Source organism: Loxodonta africana, chromosome 18, assembly GCF_030014295.1.
Source record: "Loxodonta africana isolate mLoxAfr1 chromosome 18, mLoxAfr1.hap2, whole genome shotgun sequence".
Lineage (NCBI taxonomy): Eukaryota > Metazoa > Chordata > Mammalia > Proboscidea > Elephantidae > Loxodonta > Loxodonta africana.
This window is the reverse complement of record NC_087359.1, coordinates 47,643,916-47,658,713: the sequence shown is the minus strand read 5'-3', so window position 1 is coordinate 47,658,713 and position 14,798 is coordinate 47,643,916. Positions and strand designations below refer to the sequence as shown.

At 35.4% G+C, this 14,798-nt stretch overlaps 1 protein-coding gene across 5 annotated transcripts in view; it reads left to right on the top strand.

Moving 5' to 3' along the window:
- The window catches only part of HSF5 (heat shock transcription factor 5), a 58,420-nt gene that overhangs the window by 4,376 nt on the left and 39,246 nt on the right, over window positions 1-14,798 (top strand). For 2 of the 5 annotated variants that reach the window (XR_010318371.1, XR_010318368.1), the window contains exon 1: window positions 3,973-13,341. Coding sequence is in view for 1 of the 5 variants with exons in the window: in XM_003414377.3 (XP_003414425.2) it covers window positions 3,592-3,966; window positions 13,244-13,341 (473 nt within the window). In the remaining 4 variants the exon portion in view is untranslated. The other 3 variants (XM_003414377.3, XR_010318369.1, XR_010318370.1) reach the window with 3 other exon arrangements.

Below are 14,798 nucleotides of genomic sequence, written 5' to 3'. Positions count from 1 at the left end.
GACTCCCCCAACACCCCCAAGTCCCACTATTAGCTCATATATAGGGACATATATATTGTTTTCTTAAATGGAATTGTTTTGCAACTTGCTTTTATCAATTAACAATACCTTTTGGAGCTTTTCTTATGTAAGTACATACATATATATATATATCTCATTCTTTTTTTTTTTTACTTTTTAATTTTATTGAGCTTCAAGTGAACGTTTACAAATCAAGTCAGACTGTCACATATAAGTTTATATACACCTTACTCCATACTCCCACTTGCTCTCCCCCTAATGAGTCAGCCCTTCCAGTCTCTCCTTTCGTGACAATTTTGCCAGCTTCCATCTCTCTCTATCCTCCCATCCCCCCAGCAGACAAGAGATGCCAACACAGTCTCAAGTGACCACTTGATATAATTAGCTCACTCTTCATCAGCATCTCTCACCTACCCACTGTCCAGTCCCTTTCATGTCTGATGAGTTGTCTTTGGGGATAGTTCCTGTCCTGTGCCAACAGAAGGTTTGGGGACCGTGACCGCCAGGATTCCTCTAGTCTCAGTCAGACCATTAAGTATGGTCTTTTTATGCGAATTTGGGGTCTGCATCCCACTAATCTCCTGCTCCCTCAGGGGTTCTCTGTTGTGCTCCCTGTCAGGGCAGTCGTCAATTGTGGCCGGGCACCAACTAGTTCTTCTGGTCTCAGAATGATGTAGATCTCTGGTTCATGTGGCCCTTTCTGTCTCTTGGGCTCTTAGTAAAACCAACTCTTGATCACCTTTTTTTCCCCTAATCTATCATAAACTGACTTGTATTCTACAGTAAGTTTTAATTGAAGAAATATGGGGGCTGTTTAGGAGACGATTTTCTTCATTTATAGTTCAGTTGGTCAACATTTTAAAGATTACTAATTTGTTGAAAAACATACATTTAATTTATACTTCTTCAGCATAGGTAATACATCAATTCATGTATACCTAGATTACTATAGTTTTCATCCATTTCCTTTACTTGGTTCCCTAGAGAATTGTGTTACTGGCTCAAAACCTGTTGCTGTTGAGTTGATTCTGACTCCTTACTGGCTCATGTGGAATATAATCCTGTTGTAAGTTCAAGAATATTGGCACAACTTTGTTTTGCCCTCATTCTGTGTTCTGAGTCCTTGGTTCTTTTGTTTTTTCCTCACCTAATTTTTATTCTACTTGAATTTTTCCTTGTTATATGTCTGACTACACTGCTACTTCTTAGTCTCTTTATTTTCTGTGTTCTACATCAGTTTGTTTTAATCCCTTTATCTCTTTTACGGTAGAATCCTCTGTTTTAAATCCATTGAGCCAACGGTCCTGTTTACCTTCCTAGGAGTATGCTTGATAAGATATACAAAAATCACATCATGTTTTCCCTTTTTTTGTTTGCCCACTTTTGCTGTGGGCAATTTATTTTAAGATACTTGCTAAAACTTTCTAAGTAACAAGTCTGAGGAGTAGATAATCTACCTTCCGTGATGCCTCACTCTTTAGGAGGCAGATTTTGAGATTCTTTCCTGGAGCTTGATTAGCTCAGACTCACTTACATAGAAGGAATATAGAATCTTTAAAAACAGAAATCCATGCTGCTTTTCCAGAATTCTGGATTCACGCTTTGCCAAATATACCTTAAAGATGTTCAGAAGATGACGTAAAGGTCGTGTTCTGTAAAGTTGGTCAGAATAGAACCCTATGGGGTAACTCTTAGCAGAAGAATAAATAAAAGCTGAACATTTTAAAGAGTTCTTTATTTTTAAAAAAACAAACAACTTAAAGGAACATCTTCTATTCCTGACAGTGTTATATTAGCAACTTTGAAAATAATGTAGATAACTGATCACCATTCAGCTTAATTATCATGATAGAAGTAAAATTTATATTTTAATTGAGATCTAACCCAGAATTTGAGAAATCAAGATAGAGAATTCTTTAACTATCTGCTTAAGTTATTGACAGTCTGAAAATTCATCAGCCAACAGCTTATCCCTAAAGCAAACAGAAGAATTTGTTAGCTATTGGTCACTGTAGGCAATATATAGTTTCAGTATGTGAGCTTCCAAGGAAAAGTCAAGTAGTGGGTAGGTTTGGACTCTCAGAAACACCTATTATGAAGAACAAAAAAAGTTTCTTTAGATCTTAAAACAAAGGATTGTGATAATTTGAATTGTGGGTTCAAAGTGTATGTGTATATGGAATTACTGCTAGTGAAGTAATAACTTTTTTGGTACACTTTAAAGGAAAAAAGGAAAAGTAGTTTCAGGAGGTATATCATTTAAACAGAGTCACTCTTTTGAACTAGGGTTTTTTTCCCCCATTAGATTTAAAGCTCTTGATTTGCGGAGCTCCAGAGTTTGTGTAGTATGTATGTATGTATTGTTTATTTTTTGGCATTAGTACTTTATTCTTTAAAGGAAATTAAACATAATAGAAATAGAATGAGAGATGTGGAACATGTTGAATGGGTTTACAGTCTAAATATTTGGAAAAGTAGATAAATATATTGAGTGCCATCTTTCAACATGTAGTTTAACACTTGAATAGCAGATTAGTTTTTTTTTCCTTTCCATTTTACAGATTATTTTAATAAAATAAATTGAAAGGAATTTGTGAACTATATAATTTAATATGTAAAGCTCTCCCTAGGACTAAATTAGGCTAGCTTTATGTTCAAGAATCAGTCTATAAAATAAGTTCAGGCTGCTACATTTGTATTTCCTCTTTCCTCATTACATAATGTTGCCTTTTCTCTTTTCCTTATCTTCACTTTTTATTCCTTTCTATCTTGCTAGGTAAGAGAAAGCAAATACCAAAACCCCTGGGCTGGGCCGTGCGGGTTTGTAACAAACTCTTCAGGGAATTCAGATGTGTGTTTGAGAACCATTGATAGCTGGGAAACGACATTACTACAGATACTCTGGAGAAAAACCAAAGGCCTTGGAAACTTGCTGATTAATTAAAGGAATGAAGTAGAGAACTAAAGTCAAAGCTTTCAAGCCTGACTTCTATATAGATTATAATAAAAAAAAAAAAAAAAAAAATTGAAAGCAAAGAATATTAAATTTTGTTTGTTTTTGTTATAATTCTCATTTGTTCCACACATTTATGGATATGGTCCAGAGCTTATTTTCATTTCTACTATTAAGTTTGTTCTAGGAGGCTGAATGGAATTTCTCAAGCTTTTAGGGAATACCTTTCATGTTGGGAAATTTGGGGCAGTCTTTTTTTTTTTTTTTTCAATTGGGGTAGAAGGTAAGATGGCTGAATCATCTATAAATGATTTTTAACCTTGAATATTTGATTTAAGGCTGGTTGTTAAAGAGTTTGGCCACTTTGTCTCTTATGGCAGGCATATTGAGAACCAAAGAATTAAAGTTTATTTGATTATTTTTTTCAGCATTAGTTTGCCAATAAATATAATCTCATATTCCAGATTCTGAATTTATTTTACCAGAACTAAACTTGTGTTAAAAGTAGCTGGCAACTCACCTTACTGCTACATGAAGAGGCATGCATTTCCCGATCTTTGGTTTACTATGTTGGTATATTGTAAAATTAGTAAATGATCTCTTCCTCTTTTATGCAGGACCAGTGGCTGTAGGACAATTTCACCGGTCATTCCGGCGAGATAGTTTGTCTCCTTACTCCTACGTATCAACTTCATCCCACAACCACAGTACTTTCCCTCTGAAAGGTTTAGATCGGACCCCGATTCCTCCTAGAACATGGCAGAACTCCCTTGGAATGCACCCAGGACAAGTGGAGACATCTCCCACTTTTTCAGATAAAGGGGTTCCATTTCCTGTACTGCAGAGATTTCCAACTGAGGTTACCTATACGCTCCAGCCCAGCGCCACATCAGTACATGTTCAGCAAGGTCCTCAAACAATGGTCAGCTCCTCCCAAAAATACAGTAACTACACACCCTCAGCGCAGTACTCCCAAGCCTACTATCCAACAGGTATGAGAAATTCAAATTAAGTGGCTTATATTATGTTATTTTTCTATAAGTATGTTTATATTTTAAATGTACTTTAATCTCTGTATGCTTAAACACAAATAGTAGGAATATACACCTAAGAAATGTCAGAGTTTTCACATCAGGACATATATAAAATTTCATTGTGTTCTAAAGGACTGTGACAATTCCGTTTATGCATAAAGATGTACATTTTTAGTGAAACTTTTGTGTCCTCAGAATGTGTCCTAGGAGTGAAATTAAGATGTAGTATACTGGAACCTTGCTATAACTCTGCCTTTGGTGCAGTAGGATTGTATTATAGGTAAACTACCTCATGATAAAGTCATTTTAGTATCTCAGTAATGAAGTTTAATAAAAACATACACTCTCCATCTCTCAATACTGAATTTTATTCTTTAGTAAAAATGTGGTGGTGTGGGCTGACAGTGGAATCCCTGCAGTATTAATCCCAGCCAACTAAGAGCTGGGGAGTGGCAGAGAGAGGGAGAACTTGACAATGACAACTGACGTGGAGATCAACCAAGGGCATTGAGGATGTATGGTGATCCCAAGCCACTACCTGGGAATCCTTACGATAACTCACCATCTGTTTAGCTTCTTGGGAAAAAAAATGTATATATATTTTTGTAACTTTTAGCAAAATAATAGATCATTTCATTCAAATGTATTTTCTATTTTGCAGAAACACTATAACAATGGTGTGTGTTTTATTATATAGTATACACAGAGCCCTGATGGTGCAGCAGTTAAGAGCTATGGTGAGGAACGGCTGCTAACCAAGAGGTCAGCAGTTCCAGTCCACCAGCTGCTCCTTGGAAACCCTATGGAGCAGTTCTACTCTGTCCTATAGGGTCACTATGAGTTGGAATTGACTCCATGGCAGTTGGTTTATACTTTACACAGAGTGATGAAATGGGGCAATGGAAGTCCTTGCGAAGTGTTTTAGAAAAGACCAGACAAAGAAGAAGGGGGGTATTCCTTTGCCCTATAAATTAAGAATCTAGGAGCTTTAATTTTCTGATATTCAATCTAGAAGCAACCGCTGGAGGTTTTTTTGCTGGGCCGTTTCACCCAGGAAGGACTAAACCAACAGCTAACATAAGTGTATGGAATGTAAATTAGTTAAGAGAATGAAATAATTTGTTTCCTTTAAAAGTTGTAAATCTGGTGACTGTTACATTCGTAATCAGACTCACTATTTTCTAGCTATAATATCCAACTTTTTTTTTACCTAAATATAGTAACTGCTTTATTTTTCTAAAATGTTTAAGTTTAACAATGTTAAAATAATAAAACCAAGGTTTAAACTACATTGGGTTTTATAGGTTTTTAGACCTGCTGCTCTTTTGGTGATTGCAGTTAAGAAGGTAAAGAGGGAGGGAATTATATGAAGTAAGGATAATTTAGCATATTTTACCATTTTGCCTGTTAGAAAAATTTTAAAAACAAAAATTTTTTAACTTTCTTACATAGAAAAAAGCTGAGGCCCAAAATTTTTTCAAGTCTTCAGCTACTTCAACAAGCAAAAACATTTTGGTGTCTTCAAAAATAAAAGATGAATAATTGTGTGTTTATAAATAGATATATAAATATATCTTAGTATAGGAACAAATTGGGTTATATTTTTATTACTGGGGAATTTAATTCAATCCTTAATAAACACAGTAGACATTGCTATCTAGATTATAATTTTAGCTGCATTTTATGTATGCGTAGAATGTATAGAAAGTCTCTTTCTTATACTTGCTTTACATTCTGTAGCCCATCAACTGGATAATTCTCCCACTTCCTGTCCTTTTGCTGATAATTGTTTCTCTTTCCTTTTCTAACCCGCATTCTAATCCCCCCCCTCAAACTACTAAAGACTCAAAGCTTCTGGGGAGTTGAAATTTGAGAGGGAGATGGAGAAGTGTGTTTTGGTCTTCCAGTTTGGAGGTGTTTTCCTCTGGAAAATCTTGATCATCTAGATATGATGGTTAGGTTCTGTATTACTATTAGTCCTATACCTAAGGTACAGATGTCTGTAGTCTGGCCTAGGAGCCAAACCAGACTGTGTGATGTTTTTATGGGAAAGTGTGTTCCAAGTTCCAGACAATCCTTTTAGAAACACCTAGTTGTTAATTTTGAGAACCACTTATGTGTATTATTTACCAAAAACCACTACAAATAATATTATTCATTATAAAAATATTAACCATTTGTTAAATTATTATAAATTAGGGTATGTTATTTTAAAATATTTTATGTTATCTTGGATATGAATTTATAAACTGAAAATTGTTTCCAAGAGTTCAAGGTAAAGACTAGGAAGGAGACATCAAACAGAGCAAGTAAGTGCTGCTGATGTTTTGATAGTGTACAATGCACACAAAAAGAATCTTGTGTTATCTGATTGTTTTGTCTGTCCTCTTTAGAAGGAATATGACTATAAAGTTTCTGAGATCATGAGAATGAGAAACTTCATGACCTCATGATGACCTAGGGTAGTTCTATGATATAATGTAGGCAAAACTACTTTTAACATTCTAAAGTACTATGTAAATGGAAAGTTGTGTCGTTAAATATAAAAGACCTGCAGTGGAAAAGAAAACATCATAAAAGTGCTGAACAAGTACTTAGTTCCTCCAAATTATAGGTAAAGGAAACAAAAAGTAGAGAGCAATTTTACCAATACTTAGTGAGTGCTTCTTATGAAGAACACGACAAATGACTTTCCCAAAGATAAATAGAATATTATTCTCAGAGGCAGGATAAAAATCACTCCCAAATCCAGCTCTGTAAATCATAAATGAAGTGACGAATTTTAGAACCATGGTCATACTTGAGCCCTTTCAAAATGAACTATGTAATTTGAAGTTTGGATCAAATTTTAATAAAAAACAACACCTAACTTCATTAAAAAATTAGTTGTGTGAAAAATAAACTTGGATCTGGTCTTCAAATAGTATAACCAGTACATTTTCAATTTTGTAATATTTCATAAATTATTAGTTTTTCTAGTAAATCCAGACACTGAGACTAGAAAATTGTCCTCAGACTTACTCGTAAAATGACTCATCAGAATCATTTCTTGTATTTGTTGTTCTTCCCTTGAAACAGCTGTTTTTCTTGCCAACCTCGTTTACATTTTTTCCGTTCTTATCACTCCTTCAAAGACAGTGTCGTACAGCCAGTATTAGTTGATTCTTTTTATTCTTGCTCTGTCTTTCAGTTTTTTTCTCTCGTATCTTCACAGTGTCCCACCATAATTTAATTTTTCTCTTTTATTAAAAAACTTCATTTTAGATATTTTTATTTTGCTCATTTTCTACTATGTATTTGAACATATATAGTGACATTCATGTATTTATATTTTATAGAGAGAGATTGAAGAATTATTTTCCTTTGACTAATGCTATAATAATGACTCAAAGTCAACATTGTCCTTTTTCAAAGTTAAGTTTTAAGCTCAAAGCAGTGATAAGCTGCCTTGTATCTCATATTTTCTTTAACTTAACACATCCTTATATAGCATGGAAGTATGTCCAGGCATTGTTTTGAGTAATATCCAAATATTAATTCATTTAATCCTCAAAACCATCTTACAAGATAGGTAGTATAATTATCCTCATTTTACAGGTGAGAAAACCGAGGTACAACTAGTAAGAGGCACAGCTGGGAAACAAACCCAGGTAATCTGACTCAAGAGTTGGTTCTTTGGCCACTGAGTTCTGCTGCGTGCTTCTCATACAGAGTTTTTTGTTTTATTTTCCTTTTGAGAGAGTCTTCTGGTATTTCTCTTTTGTAGAGTTAGGTACTCCCAAATAATGTACACAACAGAGACTAGCGGAAGGAATCTACCCTTTTATGATGGTGGTATTGGGGCTGCCCTGGGTTAGTGACTCACTCTAGCAAGCAGAGAAAACATACTCAAACTGCTGGAGTGAGAGGTTCAGTTTGGGGGCTTTGGCGAGTGGGGCTGCCTATGATTCATCTCTATATACTCCTACCAAATGCAGAAATTATTGAACAGTATCAGTTATATCACACACAAGTAAAATTTTGCTGAAGATCATTCAAAAGCAGTTGCAGCAGTACATTGACAGGGAACTGCCAGAAATTGAAGCTGGATTCAGAAGAGGACGTGGAACAAGGGATCAGATGGATGTCAGATGGATCCTGGCTAAAAGCAGAGAATACCACAAAGATCTTTACCTATGTTATTTACTGACTATGCAAAGGCATTTGACTGTGTGGATCATACCAAATTATTGATAACATTGCAAGGAATGGGAATTCCAGAAAACTTAATTGTGCTCATGAGGAACCTGTACGTAGACCAAGAGGCAGTTGTTTGAAACTGTGTGGTTTAAAATCAGGAAAGATTTGCGTCAGGGTTGTATCCTTTCAGGATACTTACTCAATCTGTATGCCGTGCAAATAATCCAAGAAACTGGACTGTATGAAGAAGAACGGGGCATTAAGTTTGGAGGAGGACTCATTAACAACCTGCGTTATGCAGATGACACAACCTTGCTTTCTGAAAGTGAAGCGGACTTGCAGCACTGATGAAGATCAGACTGTGGTCTTCAGTATGAATTACACTTCAGCATAAAGTTCGTGTACATGAACATACACTTCAACTGTACCAATAAGCAACGTGGTGATAAACAGAGAAGAGATTGAAGTTGTCAGGATTTCATTTTACTTGGATCCACAATCAATACCCCATGGAAGCAGCAGTCAAAAAATCAAACCACACATTGCATTGGGCAGATCTGCAAAAGGCCTCTTTAAAGTGTTGAAAAGCAAAGATGTCACCTAGAAGACTGAGGTACACCTGACCCAAGCTGTGGTATTTTCAGTTGCCTCATATGCATACAAAGGCTGGGCAGTGAATAAGGGAGACCCAAGAAGAATTGATGTCTTTGAATTATGGTGTTGGCAAAGAATACTGAATATACCATGGACTGCCAAAAGAACAAACAGATCTATCTTGGAAGAAGTACAGCCAGAATGCTCCTTAGAAGCAAGGATGGCGAGACTTCATCTAACATTTTTTAGACATCTTATCAGAAGGGACCAGTCCCTGGAAAAGGACATCATGCTTGGTAAAGTAGAGGGTCAGTGAAAAAGAGGAAGACCCTCAGTGAGATGGATTGACACATTTTTGGCAACTATGCTCAAGTATAACAACAATGATGAAGATGGCACAGGACGGGGCTGTGTTTCATTCTCTCGTACATAGGGTTGCTATGAGTCGAAACCAACTCCACGGCACCTAACGATATCGCCCTACACCTAGCTCAGTGCTTGACTACAATGGGCCCTTAGTAAATATTGAAAGGAATCAACTAATTCTAGTCCCGTTAGTGGATTATTTCACATCACTGAGCCTCAGTATCCCTTTCTATAAAGCGGGGATGATAGTTCCAGTAAAGGATTAAATGAATTAATGTATGTAAGTAGTCTTTGTAAAATTAAAAGCACTATTTGCATGAAAAGGATTAAATATTTAAAAGGCTATTTTTCAAATGAGCCTAAATATTAACACTTTAATGACTAGTAGTTTATAAGAGGATAAGAGGAGCCCTGGTGGCAAAGTGGTTAAGAGCTCAGGCTGCTAACCAAAAGGTTGCTATGAGTTGGAATTGACTCCACAGCACATGACAGTTTATAAGAAGATGTACTTTCCCCCAAGGTACACATGTATTTTTATTTGTTTTTTGAAAAATATACAATTATTATTTGGAAGGATCCCTAGTTGTGCAGTGGTTAAAGCGCTCGGCTGCTAACTGAAAGGTCAGCAGTTCGAACCCATCAGCTGCTCTGCAGGAGGAAGATGTGGCAGCCTGCTTCTGTAAAGATTTACAGCCTTGGAAACCCTATGGGTCAGTTCTACTCTGTGCTATAGGGTTGCTATGAGTCGGTATCGACTCCTTGGCAGGGGGTTTGGTTTTTTATTATTATTATTTAAAATCGTTCTGAATTGACCCTTGGGCAAAGAGAGTTGCTTATCATTGTTTAAAGTACATTTAAATTCTAGAGGTTTGATTTTTAGGCTTCTGGCTCTACAGGACATAAAGATAGCATCTGGAGTTCTAGGAGCTCTTTGATGTTATTACTCTTGTGCTCAGGTACCTTGTACTTTCAGTTTCTCTAAAAAGGTTTGATTTTTGTTGTTATGGAAGAGAGAGACTTGGAAATAGATACACCAGGAAGTTCTCTTTACTTGTCAAAAGAAACTGAGCGAAAGCACAGTTACACTTACCTCATCATCAATGAGGAGATGTTGGAGTTCTAGTTGCTATATATAGTAACTTATCTTGAAATTCAAGCTACTATTATGATGTTTTCCCTTTTGGCGCCATTTATTTTTATATTATTGGATATTTTCTCATCGTTGGCACTGCATTATTCTGGGATACATTCAAATCTAAAACATTCTAATTACCCCCATAGGATAAAGTGTGTGAACCTATTTGTCTAACTTACAATGGGAATGATAGTTTTTACATTTAAACTTGATTTTTAAGTAATGCCTGGCTTTTTTTTTTTCTTACTAGAATTATTTTTTAAAGGAGATATCATCAACCCTTGTATTTATATCTGAAGTAGAATTCTGTCCATTATTTCTAGTTTTTCCTTCTTCATGCACTTTAATACCTCAAGTGGACACTGCCTTCAGGGGTACATGGAAAGATCTTTATGCAGATAAATGTGCCCTAGGAAATAGTGATAAACTCAGTTTTCTTTACATATTTGTGCTTTCACAATACTTCCGTAACACACTAGTATGTTTGTCATATACCAAGGACATAGTTACATTTCTATAGCTAGGTCTTCTATTCAGTAAACTTACTGAAACTTACCTTGCTTTGTTCTATTTTGTTGACTATGTAAAAGTAGGACTGCAGTGGTAAGGAAATTACGCAGGAATCTTTTTGGATTATAATGTGTAAAAGTCCTCCTTTGCTTCATACAGGCACTTCCTACTTTTCATTTGTTACTGGATACTTTAAAGGACATTCACCATTTTGCAATTCCTTAGCTACCAAATCAGCTCTCAACTATTAACGTATCCCATACTATATATTCTAGTTCCGTGATTTTTCCAGGGATTTCATTTTAAAATACATTTAATGACTATTCAAAATGTATGACCAATGACATCAGAACATAGCAATAACAAAAATAAAGCTACCGCTTTTTATTGATTTATTTATAACAAAATACAGCTTTTATGGTACTCTGATGGGATGAAAACCTACAGCTCCTGACTCAGTTTTTTCCTGCCACCAGAGGGCTAGGTTTGACTGAGCAAAAACTGTAGTTTCCTTAGCTATTAATATAAAAATCAGTTGCCACTGAGTTGATTCCTACTCACAGTAACCCCATGTGAGTCAGAGTAGAAGTGTGCTCCTTAGGGTTTTCAATGTGTAGCTATAGAAAAAAGCCCCTGTTTTTTCCAGACTTTTAACAAATCCTGCAGACTTCTCTGCAGTATTTTGATTTTTTGGATTCAGCGTATTTCCTAGAATATTTATATTTTCAAATATCCTAAGAAACCAAATTCAAATTCCAAAATATTTTATATTTGAATTACCTTCAAAGGATAACATGTAAGAACCTGTTTGTCTAACCTGTAGTGGAAGTGAAAACAACTTGAATTTGTGGCAGTGTTAGTAATAGCTGGCTTTTTAAATTATTGGAATTGTTAAAAATGATGTCATTCAGAAAACATCAACCCTTATGTTTAAGTCTGACTGAAATTCTGTCCTTTATTACAATTTTTATGTGTAAAATTTAATACCTTAAATTGCACACAACATAATGAGAAATATTTATTTCTATTCTATCTTTATGAACCTTTGACATTTTAAAAATCAACAGTGAATAATGCAAAAATAGGGAAGCATTTCAATGAATGTTTTTAATCCTTAGGCTCATTTACTTCAAAGATTAAGGAATATGTGATTTAGTAATTTTATTAGCATATTCAAAGTAAGAAAAATGTGGCATAAACAGGGAAAGTTGCCATCATCTAATAAAGACACCCTTAAAAATACTCAGTGAGTGGAGTTCCAGTAAAATAAAAATGTTGCGTTTCAGGAAGAAGGAAAAGCTGAGGGAAACATTGTGGTAAAAAGCATGTGCTTTGGAGTTTGATTACCGGCTCTGTTACTTATTACCATCTTTGTGACCTTCAGCAACTTACTTAACATTTTGGAGTTTTAGTGTCCTCATTTTGTAAAGCACGTTAATACCTCATAAAATTATTGTTTGGATTAAATGAGATGATATACGTAAAGCACCCACTACTGTAAATATTATCCTCTGTTTAATCCAAAGGTGTGATGTTGTAATTGATTCTCATTTGTTCAGAAGAGTCTCTCTCTGGAGAGAGAAGATGCAACATATTATTAGGACTGTGTCTGTAAGTATAACTATTCCAGGACAAAGAGTTCAGTGTTTTCATGGTGTTGTAACTATAAATAGAATGTTTGGAAAATATATTTCTTTAGTTATAATAATAGCAGCTAACATTTATTGATTGCCTACTGTATGCCAGCACTATTCTAAGTGCTTTTGCATATTAACTCACTTATGTCTCACCACAGCTATATTATTATCACAATTTAATAGGTTGTGGAAACTAAGGAACAAAGATTATATAACTTTGCTAAAGTTTACACAGCTATTAAACAGTGGAGCTGGGCTCCAAAACCAGGCAGTCTGGCTCCAGAATCCACATCCTTAGTTGCTTATCTAAATGGCTGAAATATTTTTTGCGTATATTTCCACAGGAGCATTGTTTTCTAAAATAAACATGTAGGAACATTTAGAGAGTATTTTATACTGGCTTTACTAAAAATAAAAATAAAAATAATTTTTTTTTTTTACCCTTAAAAACACACCCCTTCCAAATGGTTATTGTTAACGTGATTGAAACAATTATTTTGGAATTTCAAATAGTTTCTGATAGGATAAACAGTTTCAGTAAGAATAAACGTTTGGTTAGAAAGGTACCAAAATGGTTAGGCGCTAAAGAAATCACTTAGAAAAGTAGACGTGACCCTTTTAAAATTACTTTTTTACTTTTTGTTTTCAAATACCAATAAAATATTTATAATAAACAGTATAAAAAATATAATTTTGTTAGGCCCACAAAGTCAGGCTTTTAGAATTTTCTTTCCAGGTTGAAGGAGAAGAGTGCCTTGAACACTGTAGAGGTTTATTTTGGCTGATGACTGTTCTGTGTTTGAATTTGCTCCAGCTGTGCTACAGTGCTGCTCTCCTTCTACCCACATGGACGCCCTGAGTAGTTGTGTCACCCCCACTGCCTCTTCGTATGCACACTGCAACTACTTCCAGGTAAGAGTCTTAGAACAATGGGCACATTCTGTGCTTCCAGAATTTCAGTGGAAGTTTTATGTTAATGAGTTAGAGGTAAGCAGTAGATTATGGGCTCAGTTTCCTCATTTCTAAAGGAAGAGTTGATACAGATGATCCCTGAGGGCTCATCCAGGCCTGCACTGTCCAATACGGTAGCCATTAACCACAAGCGGTTATTTTAGTTTAAATTAGTTAACATTAAATAAAACTAAAAATTCTTCAGTCATACTAGCCACATTTCGAGTGGTCAATAGTCTCGTATGACTAGTGGCTATCAAATTGTACCGCACAGATAAAGGATGTTTCCATCACTGCCGCAAGTTATTTTGAATAATGCTGTTACAGGCTCTTCTGTGGTAAAATGAATACCAGATAAACTTTAAAAGTCATGAAATGAGTCTTCCAAGTTGGTACAGATAATGAGACCTTTTTTTTTTTTAAAGGAGAATGAAAAGATGATGTGAAAAATGAGAAATGTAAATAGTGGTCCCTTTCAATCTTAGCCCTCATGTTGTAAACACTGCTCTAAATATCTCATTATTTATTAGGAAACAGTTGCTTTGATTTAAGTATTTTATATTGCCATTTCTAAGATAAAATTCCATGCTTTGTATTTGCATACTATAATTGCTTAAAGATTGAAATTATGCGTTTGTTTTATACATCGTTTAGCTGAGATAGCTTCAGTTCTTAAGAAAATTATTTTGCTAGTGGCATTAGGGTACTCAAAAGAACATTCCTTTCTTTGGAGAAAATCTACACAGGAAGTTGTCTCAGTCTGGCTTCTTTAGAGGAGCAAAACTAGTGAAGCATATGTATAAATATACAGGTGGTTCCCAACTTGGAACCTATTCGAGTTATGATGGACTGTACTTAAACAATTCTCTGGAGTTTTTTTGTATATTTTATCTTTAGTAGTATGTACTACATACTATGTTGTAGCATGTAATTTGCTGATGTTATCATTTTTATGCCAACCCCCAAAGCAAATAAAGATCAAATTTATAAAGATGCTGATAATGAAAGACAATAATAATGAAAATTAAAAAAAAAAATGAGGTATTCGACTTACATCAGAATTGACTTACAGGGTTGTTGGAACGGAACCCCATCTTAAGTGGGGGACTACCTGTATATAGAGAGATTTACTTCAAGGAAATGGTTCATGCAATTGTGAAGAAATGGTTCACTCAGTTGTGGTGGCTGGCAAATCTCAAATCCCTGTGTCAGGCGACAGGCTGAAGATCTCTGCTAGCTCATGTGGTTGCACAGGCTGGCAAATCCAGAATTTCCAAGTCAGGCAGCAGACTGAAGACTTGTGCAGGCTTACATGTCAAGGACTGGAAGCCAGGCAACAAGAAGAGTGCAGGGTTGAGAGAGGGAGAGGGAGCTGACAGAAAATGTATTTCTGTACTGGAGGTGGGGCACACCCCCAA